This window comes from Schistocerca gregaria, chromosome 3, assembly GCF_023897955.1.
Source record: "Schistocerca gregaria isolate iqSchGreg1 chromosome 3, iqSchGreg1.2, whole genome shotgun sequence".
Taxonomy (NCBI): Eukaryota; Metazoa; Arthropoda; class Insecta; order Orthoptera; family Acrididae; genus Schistocerca; species Schistocerca gregaria.
The window spans coordinates 287,096,868-287,115,285 of record NC_064922.1 but is presented as its reverse complement, the minus strand read 5'-3'; the positions used below and the strand labels follow the sequence as shown (position 1 = coordinate 287,115,285).

The window sequence follows — 18,418 nt, the reverse complement described above, 5'->3', positions numbered from 1 at the left end:
CAGATTGAGGTGGAGGAAGAAATGTACAAAGGGAAATAGATGTACAGGGGTGGTGGTCTGGTGAAAAAGGAAGAGGGGGAGTTGTAAATGGGAAGAGAGAGGGGATGGAGGAAATAGACGAAGAGAGAGGGGATGGAGAAAATGGACATAGAGAGGGGGAAGAGACTGAGAGTATGGGGAAGAGGAGACAGACAGAAGTGGGAGGAGAAGGTGGACAGAGAAAGCAAGGAAGAAGTGGACACAGAGAGGGGAAGGAGTACATTTGAACTATATATATGTCGAACACATTTGCAGATAAAGCCACAAGGAAAAGGCTAGTATTTTAATGTCTGCATGTTTGTAAACAGGTGTCAAGCACAAAGTTGCAGTCAGTCACACCCCAGTAGCAAAATTGTGATCTTCTATGTCAGTTCTGAGCCAGTAACTTCAATGCAGCACATTGTGCGGTATCAGCAGTGCCTTCATCAACTGGAAACAGTGCAATGTGCTTCACTCATATCTCTGTAGAATAATCATTCAAATGAGCCATAGCAAGCTGCTGTTATAGAGCTCTCACTATACGCTGTCAGGTAGCACTACATATGTCTCCAATCACTGCACTAAGAGCTCAGCCTCAGATTACATTCAGATTACTGCCAGTCTACTCTTACACCAAGCATAAAGATGACAGAGCAACAAGATCTTACAAACCTAACATGATGCCGGTGAGAACTTTTCAAACCTAGCACAATGCTATTGCTCTAGTGAAGACTGATAACTACTACTAGTGGAAAAATGAGAGGGGGTGGGATGGGGGGGGGGGGGGAGAGGGAGGGAGAGAGAGAGAGAGAGAGAGAGAGAGAGAGAGAGAGAGAGAGAGAGAGAGAGAGAGAGAGAGAGACTACATTATACATAGTTACGTGCGCTTTATGCTGAATACACTGTAGATAAACACATTTACGCTTTAATCATTCTACAATGTTTGATGTATCATCTACTTCATTACACTGATGGACACTACACATCTTGCGTTCAGCACTATGAAGTCAGTCAGTGTTCAACAGACAGGTGGTGTTCAACAATAATCACTACACAAACATGTTAATCTGTCTTTGTCACTTATGAACAATATGAAACCAAATACAGAATGTGAAGCTTACTGATCTGTGTTGTAAAACCTATAATATTACCTTACAAATATTACATCACAAATTGAAAATATTACACCCAAAATGGTTACAAAGAAGAAACATGAAGTGAACATTAAACTCATCTGAGTTGTGACACTAATTTTAAAACTGTCTGAAGTTCTTGATATAGATCAAAAAGAAGTAAAGTGAGGAAAAAGTCCCTTGAAACTTTATAGGCATCAAACAAGACAGTAAGACTTCAAATGGCATAAGGTTTGTAACAAGAAATAAGTAAGTAATTCTCATCATATGCAGAACAATCAAAAGTTTTTGCCTAGTTGCAATATGGTGTATGAAGCAAACAACAGGAAGTTACACAAATGCAGGAAGTTCTACACTCCAAGACCAGAGTTCTCCATGCATGTAGTATAGAGACCACATGAGTTTTCAGAAAGGTAGAAGTTCAAAGGTAAGCACCATGCCAGATTCAGTTTAGAGACCACAGAATGAGAAATGAAGATGCATTACAGAGGAAGAGAAATGAATAATTTCACTAAGAATTGGAAGGAAACTCACAATTTTCTGAAGGCAGATTTTTGTTGTTTATTCAGTAACTTTTCACTATCCTTCACCTTTACTTCTTATTGTGTCCCTTCTATCATGTTTGAGCTGAAGCTGGCATAGTATCTACCTTTGATCTCCTATTCTCTCTCTAGCTGTTCCCTTAATGTTTGCTTGTGTCCTCAGAATAGGTATTTTCTTCTGAACCTTGCCCTCATTTAAGGAAGATGTAAAACATTCCAAAAGCTTTCAATATTTGTTTTTTTGTTTTATATGTTTTTATTGGCAGTACTAAATTTTTGCTCCTGGAAATAACTACTGGCCAGCCACTCTATCTTCTTGTTAAATAAATGTTTCCACATTTTGCAATGATATATGATTCACCCAGTTATGTATTCATGTAATGAGAACCATTAATTTATATCTAAAAACAAAGATGAAGTAACATACCAAATGAAAGTGTTGGTATGTTGATAGAGACACTAACAAACACACACACACAATTCAAGCTTTCACAACCCATGGTTGCTTCATCAGGAAAGAGGGAAGGAGAGGGAAAGACGAAAGGCCTTTACATATGTCTGCTTGTGTCTGTATATTTCCGGATGGATATGTGTGTAGGCGCGAGTGTATACCTGTCCCTTTTTCCCCCTAAGGTAAGTCTTTCCACTCCCGGGATTGGAATGACTCCTTACCCTCCCTTAAAAACCACATCCTTTCGTCTTTCCCTCTCCTTCCCTCTTTCCTGATGAAGCAACCATGGACTGCAAAAGCTTTAATTTTGTGTGTGTGTTTGTGTTTGTTAGCGTCTCTATCAACATACCAACACTTTTGTTTGGTTAAGTTACATCATCTTTGTTTTTAGATATATTTTTCCCATGTGGAATGTTTACCTCTATTATATTGAACCATTAATTTATTATTTTATCCTTTGTTATAACACATTGCTTGCTTTGGCAGTGTCTTTTTATGAAAAATGAATTTTTTCAGTCTATATTTATCTCCTCATAGGAATGACCACACACTTCATTTACATATTTGCAAAAGACCTATAACATGGCTCCAACATCTAAGATAAGCTGTCTGAAAAATAATTGTTTATTGAATACCTCCATGAAACTGTTAAACAATTTTATATGAAAGGTGCTACCACAGTGAAGATTGTGAATGAAGTTTCCTCAGAATTTTTGTTCTCAAAGGCACTGCAAAGAGGCTGCCTAATGCCATTAACTCTCTTCAAGATATACTTAGATCATGCCTTAAGTTCAGTAGAGGGAAATTTAGTAATATGGAAATGACCATGATAATAATGAGGATAGTGAAAATAAAAGTTGTGTATTTCAGAAGGAGGCTTACCACATGTCCAGCATTAGCTCAGACACTTCAGGCTTTTTAGTGCTGTCTGAAATTGCAGATTTCTCCAGGATTGCAAAAATGTCTGGCATTTGAGAACTTTGAGCGGTGAGGACTTTTTTAAGTTTAGACCTGATTGTTTGACATCACATTTTTAAAACTTCTCTTAGAGCTGTGCCTCTCCCAGCTAACCCAGGAGTAAGCACTGATATGGATGGGGAGGTGTCACAATCAGGTCCACTGCAGCTTTTTATTTAGTCATTTAGCATGCCAACAGGAGCAATGCGCTTATGTTGTTACCATGTGTAAAGTAACTCATTTACATGTTTTTGATCATTTTATCTCAATTCATTTTTTGCCCCCTGTTTACCAATAGAAAATGTGTGTTTAATGTTTTATGCTATCTCCTACCAAAGAATTTCTATGCACTCTAAAAGAAAATACTGGTGCTCAGGAACAAACAATGGAAACTCCAGGTAGGAAGACATGTCATGTTGTAGACAGACACAATTAAAAGACATTCACGTATATCTTTCGGCCAAGGCCTTCATCAGTATAAGATACACACATACACACACCATTGTGTGTGTGTGTGTGTGTGTGTGTGTGTGTGTGTGTGTGTGTGTTTTACTGAGGAAAGCTGTAGCTGAAAGCCATATGTGAGTGTCTCTTCACAGTGTCTGTTTCCAAGTTGACCTGTCTTCTTTATCCTAAGTAGCAATCTGCCTTTTCCTACATTGTTGACGTTCAGGAACAAAAATTATTCTCAAGTGTAGACAGTTTTCATAATCCTAGTACCCACTACTCATGAGTTTTGTTAAAGTTAGAAAGTTTCAGTAGATAAATCTATTAACTGAAATTATATGGTCTAATTTAGAAGAAAGTGTACAGCTTGTTAACAAAATTGTAAAAGATTCCATAAATATTGAGGAATGCACATTTTTGGACCAGGTAATTATAAACCAAATGGTAGACTGTTTTTCAAGTTCTGAAAAGCAAATCAATTCTGAAAATTTGAAATCAGTTTTTAAGATGTTCCAAAAGACTGGTATATCATGTTGCAATATTTCTAAAATGGTTCAGCTTGTGACATCTTTGCCTAGTATATCTTTTCTAGTTTAGAGAGTTTTTTCAAATGTGAAGAACATTTGGTTTGTAATAATGGGTACACTTTCAGTATCTATTGTTAATCATCTGCTAAATTTTAAAATTAATTAAGAACTTTCAAATTGTGACTTTAATTATGTAATTAATACAAACAAATCATTTCTGAAATAGCTGTGTCTAGTGAAAAATGGAACTGAATAAATAAAGAGTAATGTTGTAGTAGACTATTAAGACTTTTAGTACTTTCAAAAATATGGTAATATGTCCTGGGTAGGACCCAAAAAAATATGGTAAGCCCATTCAAAAGCTGGAGAAGAGTAGGCCTATGATATATAAAGGCTTATAATTAATATACAGAAAACTGAATATCTCTATGTATGACATAACGAGGGACAAATTTAATCTGAACGATGAACTCACCTTCAGAACAAGTATTGCACAGATAAATATGCAACAAATGTTGATTAAAGTGAGACACAGACTAATAATTCCCATGACAGATAGTTCTTTTGCTTTGCTGTCAGGGTAATATATTGGTTCATATCCTGATGTGAAGTTGGGCTGGGATGGGTCTTCACCCTGGAGAACTAGCACTGTGTAATTTTTATCGTTCACCACAGTACATGCTAGAGCCCACATAATGCCCTAGAATAAAAAAAATAGATTATGTATGTTGTCTAATAATTCAATGCAAGAGTACATAGCAGGAAAAAAATACCTACACAATTTACAGCTGGTGGCAGCAAGGATGCAGAAATGGCAACACCAATCAGTGGTCCAGCACTGCCTTGAAGTAATGCTAAGGCAACACCAGTCCCCGAAGGTAAAGCCCACATTACACCAACCCAAAGAGAACGATAGTTCCCTCTGAAAAAAAAGTCCATGGATTTCAAAAGCTAAAGACATTAAAAAGTCATGTTCAAAAGCCAGCATAAATGTACAACATTGGTTTATATTTGCAACCATATAAATACAAAACCCAAATTATTAGATATTGACAGTACCTGTCCCTCAGTAACAGAAGAACTGAAGAATCTGAACAGTATCACTATTTTAAAAAATCTAAATTAAGATTTAGCTTCTAATAACAACCTTCTTTGACTGAGACCCAAAGAAAAGAGAAGCTGAGATGGTAAGTTTAGTAAACAGGTCAAGGAAAGGTTAATTATGCAGAATTCATAGCAAAACTAAAAATATTTGGTGCACTTAGCTTCCTAGGAACTGAAAAGGAATTTTTGCACTGGCCTTCCAAAATTTCCCTGTTAAATAAATATTGGAGTCCCAAATATTTCAGCATATAAGAAGAGATTAGTATTTACTTTGTAGTAAAATATTTATTCCTCAGTTTTTCTCTATTTGCTTAGCAAATTATTAGATACAACATGGACAAAGATATCTTCAGTGCATAGCACAAAAATATTCTACTACTTTGAAAATAATGCAACAATGCTGGAGTTAGGAAAAACCCTTTAAGAAAAAAAGTACTAAAACTGAGTTGGATTCAAGGGACACAAAGTCAGAATGTGCAGACATTGTTTAGCATTTGTGAATGACCTTGCAGTCCTATCACATTCAGCTAGGGTAACTGAACAACAGATTAAATAACTATCTTGACAAGGGGGTAAAACAGAAATCAAAACTTCAATTGGAATGAGTGAATAACAAGTGCAGGAATACGTGGCCAATATTGAGAATACTCCAACAACAAATAAAACAGTGAGTGTGACATTAATAGCATCAGAACCTTCAGCTCCCAGAACAGTGGCTGAACAACATTAATCCCAAGAAATAATGTATGATTAAGTGAGTAAGTATAACTAAATCACTCTCTTTAAAGATGCTCACTAAATATAATTAGAATGCACTATGCAGTGGAGCCAAGATAAGAGACAACCTGATGACATCTCTTGCCTATGTGGAACTTTGCTTATGAAATACATGTTAACCAGCTAGGCACATTGGGACATCATCCTTCTACTCTAGAGCAGTCTCCTAAGGGTTCCTCTTGTGACTCTGATGAATATTCTTCCAACACCTGTTTCTGCTTTGATTACATAAGAATTTTTAAAATCAAGATACAAGATTTTTAAGAAAAGACTTAAGAAGCTCAAATGAAGAGCTGGGAAAAGATTTTGGGATCTTTAGAAGAAAAACAAAGAGTATTAAAGTTCAGGAAGATTTATAAAGTTCTTATCAAGTTGGGAAAGGCAACAAAAATCATAATAAAAAGTCCTTTGGCCATACAGTCTGACAATCACAGTCCTGAAACAAGTTCTGATAATAAAAAAAGTGGATGATGATTGAAATTTGAGTTGCATGATGGAATGAGATTTACCGAAAAGAGATATACATTAACAGAAAATCAAGAACTGGAAATTATCACAAAGTTAAGTCAGCTGACCATGGTAACAAAAAAGAAACTGCTCACATCAAGAAAACAAAGGACACTTATGCAAGGACACTTAAACATGTTTAGAAGTGAGAGCAAATATAGTGGATGAAACAACAATAACTCACATAAACCATGTATATAACTGTTTAAATTGATTGATGTGTTTAATATCTCCCATTATGATAAAAACAGAATTATTTTTCCTTTGCTCCTTCATTTTACCTTAATTCATATACATTTCTGTTACAAGTATGAAACAGTCAACCACTCAGTAACCTTGCCAGATGTGCAAATTAATCACACAAATGTACTGCTACTTGTAACATCGCCAATAGGATGCTCACATGAGTGTTCAGAGTGGGCCAAATAAGAGGCCATTTAGCCTCAATTTGCTACTATACAACCACCTTCGTAAGCAGACTTGCAGTGCTGATTGTTTATCATGTGCTTGGTGCAAGGGATCCTGAACTTGTGGTTTCAACCATCTCTTGTCTATGTGGAACTTTGCTTATGAAATACATGTTAACCAGCTAGACACACTGGGATGTCGTCCTTCTACTCTAGAGCAGTCTCCTAACAGTTTCTCTTGTGACTCTGACGAATATCCTTCCAAGAACTGTTTCTGCTTTGATTCATGGACAGTCAAATGTTAGAGAAGTTGTTTAAGTTAATAAACATTGTGACCCAAAGTGAGGGTTACAGCACTAGTGATGAGGAAGTCCTCATACAAATCTGAAGACAGTCTGGCCCCTCCCTGGCTGAAATGTTGTGAATAATATGGCATTTCACATACGACCGGGAAATCTGGGAATTTTTTTTCCTTGTTCACGTGTACGCCCTATATTAATATATAAGGATGCCTTTTGACATGGCTAGTGCCCACACAATTTTCCTGAGTTTCCTTGAACAGACTACTGCCAACATTCCATACTGTGTCAATAACCTTGGTGAAATTCTCGTCATTGGTCATACCATGGATGCTGTGCAATCTCTGCTTGGTTCTTGCAATCCTTACACAGATATTATTTACATATAACTTGTAAAACATGCCTTCTTTCAGGCTTTAGTCACTTATAAAAGTTGTACCCTCAATGGAAAACGCTTTCAGCCTGCCACAGAATATGTCGAAGGTATTCAGAATATGCCTGTGCTTAAATCCTTTAAGAATCTCCAAGTATTGCTAGGAAAAGTGAATGACTATGTGTAATTTATTCCCCAGGCAACCTCCATATCATGTCCATTCAACTGTCTACATAAAAATTGTACCTTTCCAATGGTCTGAAGAGTGCAATCATGCTTTTCAGAAGTTGAACTCTTCCAATCAACCTTCCAGTCTTGTGACTTACAAGTCCCATTTGCCATTAGTGTTGGCCCTAGGTGCATCTCCACACAGATTAAGGGAGGTTCTGATTCATAAATTAGAGAATGGAATGGAAAGGCCAATTGTATTTATGTCAAAGGTACTTACTCAAGCTCAGGTGCATTACTCTCAAAACAAAACGGAAGCACTGGCCATCATTTTTGGTGTCCATATATTTTGAAGATTTCGTATTGTCACAGGTATTATCTTATCACCAACCATGAGCTGCTCATGTCATTTTTAGTAACCAAGGGTCACATTGTCAGAGCACACAGCACATAGCCTTTGTTGTTGGGTTTTCTATTTTGCAAATTTCGAATATTCTGTTTATTGTCACAATTCACTTAGCATTCTAATGTGGATATGCTGTTTCACCTCATAGTAAGTGTGGATCCTGAATTTGACTGCCCAGAAACAGTCTCTTTCCCATCAGATACCCAGCTAGATGAATCATGCTACAATGTCTCAGTTCGACCCACTTCTTCAACAGATCCTGTAATAAGTCCACTCCGGTTGGCCTTCCAAGGCCTCTAGAGTTGAGTCATCTGGCCTTAATGACTTTTGCATTGGTGGCACCAAATTCAGCTCCAGCAACATGTGGTGCTCCTTACAGAAGATACCAAACTATGCCAGTCAGTGACATTGCCCTCTCTGCAATATTGGTTGCTTCGGCTTATGTATCAGTTCGAGTGAGGGATTTGCATGATAAAGCAACTAACACAATGATATATCTATGGACGTAATGTTACACAGGTGATGTTTGTCAGGCACACTGACTGACACTACCACAGTGTTCTGGCTGTAACCGCACTGACACAGCCCTGGAACCAGGTTCATGCCAATTTCATGGGCTCTTTGCCGGGAGACATATGTTTAATTGTCATGGACTTTTTTCCCCACTTCCTGTATGTTGTATGCCTTTAGTTGATAACAATAGTAGCCATGGTGGAGTCTTTGGAATGGAGATTGCACCCCACATGCTGGTGACTGACAGTAATCCCTAATTCATGGAAGACGATTTCCGAAGGTCACCATCTTACCACAGCCCCTTTCTATCCAGCCTCAAATTGGCTCACAGTATGAACTGTTAACACCTGCAAAAACAGGAAGCTTTAGGGTATACAAAATTGGCTTCAGTGCTAAACACCTTGTTAATTTCTTACAGGTCCATGAACTTCAGTGGTCAAGATCCTTAATGGGCACCCTTGCTTCTGAATTACCTGTGTACACCATCGGAACACAAAGAAGACTGCCATGCCACTCCATGTGAGTGTCTTGGTGTAGGCACATACATTTGGGTAGAGTCCAGGCCAGATCCTGGAACCCATGCAAAACATATGTGCCAGGTGGTATTGGTAGCTACATCACTTTGGAATGCTGTGGCAACTTCACAAGAAACACCAGCTGTAACAACCTGGGCTGTGGCTTCTTTCATCTGTAAATCCACCATCTTCACCACTGCAGCCACACCATAGTTTTCTCCACTTATAAATCTCAGAGGATGGCCACTTGGTTCTTCCTTCCTGCAAGCTGTGAGTAAGCAATTGGGAGTTGATCTGGCCTTACCAACAGCTGAACCATTGGGTCTACCGGTCCTGCAGGAGCACCTCCACTTCCAGATATCTCTGGGTTTATGAAAGTAGCTCCAGATCCAGAAGCAGTGTCACTGGCAGCCTCAGATGTCTCCTAGGAGCCTTCTGTCATTAATCACCCATCTATTTCCCACTTCCAGTGTATCCTCTCCTTCATTGAGCAGGTGATGGCACTACACACTGGTTCAAGACTGGAGGCTCTTAATAACCCTGACAAATGTGCAACTGAATAATACAAACTATCAGTATGTTTAACACCACATAAATAAAGTGAAGTGCCTGTGACAAAAATACAGTATTACTGCAAGTTCACATGAGTGTACATAGCATGCCAAATAGGGGGCAACTGCCACAGCCTCAATTTTCTGTTATCCCACCATCTCCACAAGTAGACTTGGCAGTGCTGATTTTTTCCATGTTTTTGTCGCAAGATACTGAACTTGTGATTCCACCACCTCTCATCTATATGGAACTTTGAAATATATATTAACTGGTTAATTGCTTGGGACCTTGTCCTCCTACTCTGGAGTGATCTCCCAATAGGTTCTATTGTGACTCTGAAAGATAATGTTCCAAGAACTGTTTCTGCTTGATTCATGAACTAATTTGTCATTTGCTTATTTCAGAAGCATTTTATGTTAAATACTGTGTCTCAAAGAAAGTGTTACAATTAACCACATTCATATATTACTTGCAAGAGATATCACACACTGTGAGTCATAAATAATACAACAACATCAAATCAAGCATTGTCAGCATAACGACACACTAATGGTATGTCAACATATGCCAGGTATCACCTGAAACTAACGTCAAGCCTATCACTGGCTACCACTTAAGAGCATGTAGTATTTAAGGGGACAGTTATGCAGACTGGTTATACACTGAAGAGCCAAGGAAACTGGTACACCTGCCTAATATTGTGCAGGGCCCATGCAAACACACACAATGTGGCATGAACTTGACCAATGTCTGAAGTAGTACTGGAGGGATATGACACCATGAATCCTACAGAGCTGTCCATTAATCCAAAAGAGTATGAGGGGATGGATATCTCTTCTCAACAGCATGTTGCAAGGCATCCCAGATATGCTCAACAATGTTAATGTCTGGGGAGTTTGATAGCCAGTGGAAGTTTTTAAACTCAGAAGAGTGTTCCTGGAGCCACTCTGTAGTGGGGTGCTGCATTGTTTTGCTGGAATTGCCCAAGTCTGTCTGAATGCACAATGAATATGAATGGTTCAAATGTCTCTGAGCACTGTGGAAATTAACTTCTGAGGTCATCAGTCCCCTAGAACTTAGAACTACTTAAACTTAACTAACCTAAGGACATCACACACATCCATGGTCATGGCAGGATTCGAACTGTGACTGTACCAGTCGCGTGGTTCCAGACTGTAGTGCCTAGAACCGCTTGGCCACCCCGGCCGGCGGACATGAATGGATGAAGGTGATCAGACAGTATCCTTATGTACATGTCACCTGTCAGAGTCGTATCTAGATGTATCACTCCAACTGCACAAGCCCCACACCATTACAGAGCCTCCACCAGCTTGAACAGTCCCCTGATGACATGCAGGGTCCATGGATTCATGATGCTGTCTCCATACCTGTGCATGTCCATCCACTTGATACAATTTGAAATGAGACTCACCTGAGCAGGCAACATGATTCAAGTCATAAACAGTCCAATGTCGGTGGTGACGGGCCCAGGCAAGGCGTAAAGCTTGGTGTCGTGCACTCATCAAGAGTACATGAAATCTGCAGCAATTTGTGAAAGTGTTACACTTTTGTCATGTTGAAAAATTCTCTTCAGTCTTTGTTAGTTCCGTTCTTGTAGGATCTTTTTCTGGCTGCAGTAATGTCTGAGATTTGATGTTTTACTGGATTCCTGATATTCATGGTACACTTGCCAAATGGTCATAAGGGAAAATCCCCACTTCATTGCTACCTTGTAGATGCTGTGTCCCGTCACTCATGCGCTGACTATAACATCACATTCAAACTCACTTAAATCTTGATAACCTGCCATTGCAGCAGCAGTAACTGATCTAACAACTGTGCCATACACTTGTTGTCTTACAAAGGTATTGCCAACTACAGTGCCATATTCTACCTGTTTATATATCTCAGTATTTGAATACACATGTCTATACCAGTTTCTTTGACACTTCAGCGTAGGTAAAGTGGAGACATGACTGGACCATAGCAAAGAGAATCGGGAGCTGGATCTTAGCTGGAAAGGGGCAGTGAGAAAACAGTTTATCAGGTTTGTTTACATATATCACTGAAGATGGGCATGAGTCAGATATTACACAGCACACCCTTTAATTGATATTGTCAGTAAAATATACATTCAGTGGTTCTGTTAAGAAATTTGCCAATGAAGCAGAAGAAAATGACCACTATTATGTCCTGTTAACTTCTCCTAAACTTTATTTTATTAGTAGCTAACCTATTTATAGATTCTGGAAACTCATTAAAATGTTTATTCCTGGCTAATGAATGACTTTTTGGATCATCATAAACGATTTTAAGTCATTATGGCTTACATTATTCACATTACTGATTCAGTGAACTGAGCTGTTGGTTTGAAAGAGAGACTTACTATTCACAAGAAATTTCAGTTAGGAGTACATACAGGGTGAAGCAGTGAAGACAGGCCACATCAGATATATTCAGTGAGTGTAAATGTGTTAAGATAGAGTTTTCACAAAGTTATAGCAGACTGTGTGCTGAATTTTCTTATGTATGTAAGGAAATTTTAACATAGCTGCTGAATATGACAGAGTTTTTCTAATGAAACTATACACCCGTTCCTGTGGCATTAGAAATAGCCTTCTAGAAGGATCTCAGTGTATAGATTGATCTAATAGTAACACAATAACAGCTACACAAATCACTGTCTCATTATCACAAGAAGAGGTTCCTCAACGTACACAACCATGTGTGTTATTAGGAAGGGCAAAAACATATATTATGCACAGCAGATTAAACAGGACAACCAAAAATCATAACCCATGTGGAAATTTATAAAATCTGAAAGAAATAGGGGCAAAAATTAGAATGGGGTGCAGCAAATGTCGTGGAAAATGGAACACATAAAAATAATCTGAAAAGAGCAGCTACAGAATTAAATAACTTGTTCCTCTCTGTAATTGAAGATATAGGAATGCAATACACACAGTCTCCCTTAGAAGCTATGAAACTACGTAATCTTACCCAACATTCAACACCAACACTTAACCTGAAATCCATACACCCAATGAAAAAAGTACCAGCTCTTCTGGGTATGACACAATATCAAACAGATCACTAATCATCAACATGTTGTGTTATTTATATGACTCATCTATGAAACCTGGAGTATTTGCCCATTGATTAAAACATGCTACAGTGGTGCCGATACACACAGATGTTGAGAAACATTTAATATCTATTGACCTATCTCTCCATTGCCAGTTCTTTCAAAAATATTTGAAATGATATATGAACACCTAACACAAAACGGCTCACTGACACTCTCCCAGTTTGGCTTATGCAAAGGGCTATCAAACAGAGAGAGAGGGCAATATACAGTCTTGCAAAAGAATTCCTAGACTAACTGAACTGTAGAAGGTATTCTGTGGGGATTTTCTGTGACCTCACTTACGTTTTTGAATGTGTAAAAAATAATAATTTAACAGAAAATCTCCCACACTACGGTATCAAATATTCTTCCACAACCTTTCTGCAGATGAGAATTCTCAGGCCTTTCTCTGTTACATCTCATGTGCAAATATCTTCAGACAGAAGCCAGTAAAACCCATGCACTCAAACACTGTTTTCAACTTGTTGTTTTAAATGTTATAAAGCCAACTTTCAGATACCTGGCCAATCCTGAACTGCTCAAAAAATGTGTGCATGGGAAAATGCACATCACATTATATGGATTCATTGTCCAAAAGTAGTGTTTGTGTTGTCATATGTTGCAAAGACAGCTGCATTTGATACCTCACTAGTGTTTAATAATGAAAATGCACATAGCATTAGTGCCTGCACAGACTAGGTTCCACCCACGTGCATTCACACTGAAGACAATCAGAAGCATCAATGAAGCATGACTTGAAAAATCCCAGGAAGGAGAAGAAAACATAGTTCCTTCTCTAGATTGTCACCCAGATGACAAAATGGTAGATATCAAAATAGATGACAGAGGGATAGAGAAACAATTAAAATCATCCAAAAGAGGAAAGGCCGATGGACCTGAAGGGATACCAGTTTGATTTTACACAGAGTGCGCAAAGGAACTAGCCCCACTTCTTCTTGCAGTGGTGTACCATAGGTCTCTAGAAGAGAGAAGTGTTCCAAAGGACTGGAAAAGGGCAAAGGTCATCCCCGTTTTCAAGAAGAGACGTCAAACAGATGTGCAGAACTATAGACCTATATTTCTAACGTCGATCAGTTGTAGAATTTTGGAACACATATTATGTTAGAGTATAATGACTTTTCTGGAGACTAGAAATCTACTTTGTAGGAATCAGCATGAGTTCCAAAAAAGACGATCATGTGAAATCCAGCTCACGCTATTTGTCCACAAGACTCAGAGGGCCATAGACATGGTTCCCCAGGTAGAAGCCGTGTTTCTCGACTTCCGCAAGGCATTTGATACAGTTCCCCACAGTCATTTAATGAACAAAGTAAGAGCATATGGACTATCAGACCAATTGTGTGATTGGATTGAAGAGTTCCTAGATAACAGAATGCAGCATGTCATTCTCAATGGAGAGAAGTCTTCCGAAGTGAGAGTGATTTCAGGTGTGGCGCAGGGGAGTGTCAGAGGACAGTTGCTATTCACATTATACATAAATGACCTTGTGGATAACATTGGAAGTTCACTGAGGCTTTTGCTGATGATGCTGTGGTATATCGAGAGGTTGTAAAAATGGAAAATTGTACTGAAATGCAGGAGGATCTGCAACGAATTGACGCATGGTGTAGGGAATGGCAATTGAATCTCAAAGTAGACAAGTGTAATGTGCTGCAAATACATAGAAAGAGAGATCCTTTATCATTTAGCTACAATATAGCAGGTCAACAACTGGAAACAGTTGATTCCATAAATTATCTGGGAGTAGGCATTAGGAGTGATTTAAAATGGAATAATCATATAAAGTTGATCATCGGTAAAGCAGATGCCAGACTGAGATTCATTGGAAGAGACCTAAGGAAATGCAATCTGAAAAAAAGAAGTAGGTTACAGTACACTTGTTCATCCACTGCTTGAATATTGCTCACCAGTGTGGGATCCGTACCAGATAGGGTTGATAGAAGAGATAGGGAAGATCCAACGGAGAGCAGCGCGCTTCGTTACAGAATCATTTAGTAATTGCAAAAGTGTTACGGAGATGCTAGATAAACTCCAGTGGAAGACTCTGCAGGAGAGATGCTCAGTAGCTCAGTACAGGCTTTTATTAAAGTTTCGAGAACATACCTTCACCGAGGGGTCAAGCAGTATATTGCTCCCTCCTACATATACACGCCTGGAAATTGAAATAAGAACACCGTGAATTCATTGTCCCAGGAAGGGGAAACTTTATTGACACATTCCTGGGGTCAGATACATGACATGATCACACTGACAGAACCACAGGCACATAGACACAGGCAAAAGAGCATGCACAATGTCGGCACTAGTACAGTGTATATCCACCTTTCGCAGCAATGCAGGCTGCTTTCCTCCCATGGAGACGATCATAGAGATGCTGGATGTAGTCCTGTGGAACGGCTTGCCATGCCATTTCCACCTGGTGCCTCAGTTGGACCAGCGTTCGTGCTGGACGTGCAGACCGCGTGAGACGACGCTTCATCCAGTCCCAAACATGCTCAATGGGGGACAGATCTGGAGATCTTGCTGGCCAGGGTAGTTGACTTACACCTTATAGAGCACGTTGGATGGCACGGGATACATGCGGGCGTGCATTGTCCTGTTGGAACAGCAAGTTCCCTTGCCGGTCTAGGAATGGTAGAACTATGGGTTCGATGACGGTTTGGATGTACCGTGCACTATTCAGTGTCCCCTCGACGATCACCAGAGGTGTACGGCCAGTGTAGGAGATCGCTCCCCACACCATGATGCCGGGTGTTGGCCCTGTGTGCCTCGGTTGTATGCAGTCCTGATTGTGGCGCTCACCTGCACGGCACCACACGCATACGACCATCATTGGCACCAAGGCAGAAGCGACTCTCATCGCTGAAGACAACACGTCTCCATTCATTCCTCCATTCACGCCTGTCATGACACCACTGGAGGCGGGCTGCACGATGTTGGGGCGTGAGCGGAAGACGGCCTAACGGTGTGCGGGACCGTAGCCCAGCTTCATGGAGACGGTTGCGAATGGTCCTCGCCGATACCCTAGGAGCAACAGTGTCCCTAATTTGCTGGGAAGTGGCGGTGCGGTCCCCTACAGCACTGCGTAGGATCCTACAGTCTTGGCGTGCATCCGTGCGTCGCTGCGGTCCGGTCCCAGGTCGACGGGCACGTTCACCTTCCGCCGACAACATAGATGTACTGTGGAGACCTCACACCCCACGTGTTGAGCAATTCGGCGGTACGTCCACCTGGCCTCCCGCATGCCCACTATACGCCCTCGCTCAAAGTCCGTCAATTGCACATACGGTTCACGTCCATGCTGTCGCGGCATGCTACCAGTGTTAAAGATTGCGATGGAGTTCCGTATGCCACGGCAAACTGGCTGACACTGACGGTGGCGGTGCACAAATGCTGCGCAGCTAGCGCCATTCGATGGCCAACACCGCGGTTCCTGGTGTGTCCGCTGTGCCGTGCGTGTGATAATTGCTTGTACAGCCCTCTCGCAGTGTCCGGAGCAAGTATGGTGGGTCTGACACACCGGTGTCAATGTGTTCTTTTTTCCATTTCCAGGAGTTTATATCACAAAGAGACCATGAGGATAAAATCAGAGAGATTAGAGCCCACACAGAGGCATACTGACAACCTTTCTTTCCACAAACATTACGAGACTGGAATAGAAGGGAGAACTGATAGAGGTACTGAAAGTACCCTCTGCCACACACTGTCAGGTGGCTAGTGGAGTATGGATGTAGATGTAGATGAAAACATGAAAAAGTTGGCTAGGCAAAGAAGGGAGTGGAAGAGAGTATTACAGGAAGACAAGGAAGAGAATGAAGATCATGGATACGGACACCATTGGTGACTAAAGGTATGGCAATATTGTTAAAGATTAAAATAAAAACTCTAAAATAGTCTTGCTATACAGTCAATATTACGACAAGGACATATTGCTACTCAACATATAGCAGAGGTGGTGAGTTGCATACAGGCACAACAATAGGACTACCAAACACATAAGCTTTGGCCAGAAGGCCTTCTTCTGAAATAAATAACACACGCACACAAATGCAGCTCACACACATGTGACGACTGTCTCTGGCTGCTGGTGGCTGTCTGGCCTTGGCATCCAGAGAGAGTGGTTTTGTTGTGCATTTTTGTGACTCAAGATCTCCGCTTTATGGTGAGCAGCACTCTATACCTCTCATAATATTGTCATTTTCCCATCCTAGATTTTCCATTGTTTGATTAGCTATAGAGAGATTTTTCTGGGAAATAATGTACCTTTTCTCATAATCTAAAAAAGCTGACATAACTGCCTCATAGTGACACATGAATCACATGTTCCACTGTTAAAATGTTGGTTGCATTTCCACTCATCAGTTGCTGTTCTTTTTCATTGGCATATTTTGTTCTTCATGCTTTGAGTCTCTTGTAATATTTTTAATAATATTTGTAAAGACAGATTGTAAGAGCTTGCCATAATCAGGATACCTTTTAGCAAGCAACAGTTCCTCTAATAGTTTGGTGACATTCATCATTAACAAAAACTACATCCACTTTTTCAGCTGTTGTAACACTGTGGTAGTCTGAATAGTCTTTTGAGCAAGTTGTCTGACTGCTAGAACAGCAGAGCGAAGCAACTGAAAAAATAACATTTGGTAATCTTGCATAGTGCCCTATGTAATTAGTTTGCAGTTGCATGAAGACTAACGGCTTAATGCAGGGCTATTTTTTTATGGACATCCATTGTTTTCCATTTGAGAGATAAGACTAACAATTTCAAAGCATTTTCTGTAACATCATAATATTCTAACTGTCTTAAAATAATGGGATAATTTACACTGCCTAATGCCTTTGCTATATCACGGAATATACCAGTAACATATAATTCATTGTCTAATGAATTAAGTAGGCCTGCAGTGTCACTGTATATGTAAATTGCCTTCTCAACCTTGTGAAATGCAAACTGTGACTGATCATATGTCTTTTTGCACTCAAATTACTAAGATACTGTTTACATATTACCACTCTAAATAATTTTTATTGCCATGGAAGTTTCACAGCATTTTCATACCCTTTCTTATAAAGAGCTTTAACTCAAATATATGATAACTTGTGTATTTCAGTCCTGCACAATTACTGTGAGAGTTCTGTACATTAACTGGAAATGCATCATGGGACTATAATCTTCACATCTCTTGGCAGATGCACAGAAGATTTCAATATTGTGTTCTCATGACTTGCATATGTCACACAAATGGTGGACAGAATATTGGAGAGCAGTCCCATCACACACATCATGGTGGAACTGCCAGTGTGGAAAACCCTACAGAGGTATTAAAGGTCCAAGTAGCTGAGATTGCAGCACACATTGCACTCCACAGATGAGACACCCTTTTCACGCAACACTGAGAGAAACTGTGTGAAACATGATGTCATCATGCAAAAGTTAAAATATTATGGAACAATATACACAGCAGGGTCACAGCCATTATCTCATCACTAGGGCAAAAGCAGTGTGCATCAGTTCCACATTAATCACATGACAACGAACACTCAGTGTGCACTGGGGTTGTCTGTTGTTTCTGATAT

General features: G+C 39.8%; 1 protein-coding gene across 3 annotated transcripts in view; it reads right to left on the bottom strand.

Annotated features, from left to right (window-relative positions):
* Positions 1 to 18,418, bottom strand: part of LOC126353764 (uncharacterized) — a 254,317-nt gene that overhangs the window by 67,747 nt on the left and 168,152 nt on the right. For all 3 annotated transcript variants that reach the window (XM_050002844.1, XM_050002842.1, XM_050002845.1), the window contains exons 8-9: positions 4,853 to 4,997; positions 4,551 to 4,775 (exon numbers count right to left, since the gene is read on the bottom strand). In XM_050002844.1, coding sequence (XP_049858801.1) covers positions 4,551 to 4,775; positions 4,853 to 4,997 — 370 coding nt within the window. The remainder of the gene's footprint in view (positions 1 to 4,550; positions 4,776 to 4,852; positions 4,998 to 18,418) is intronic.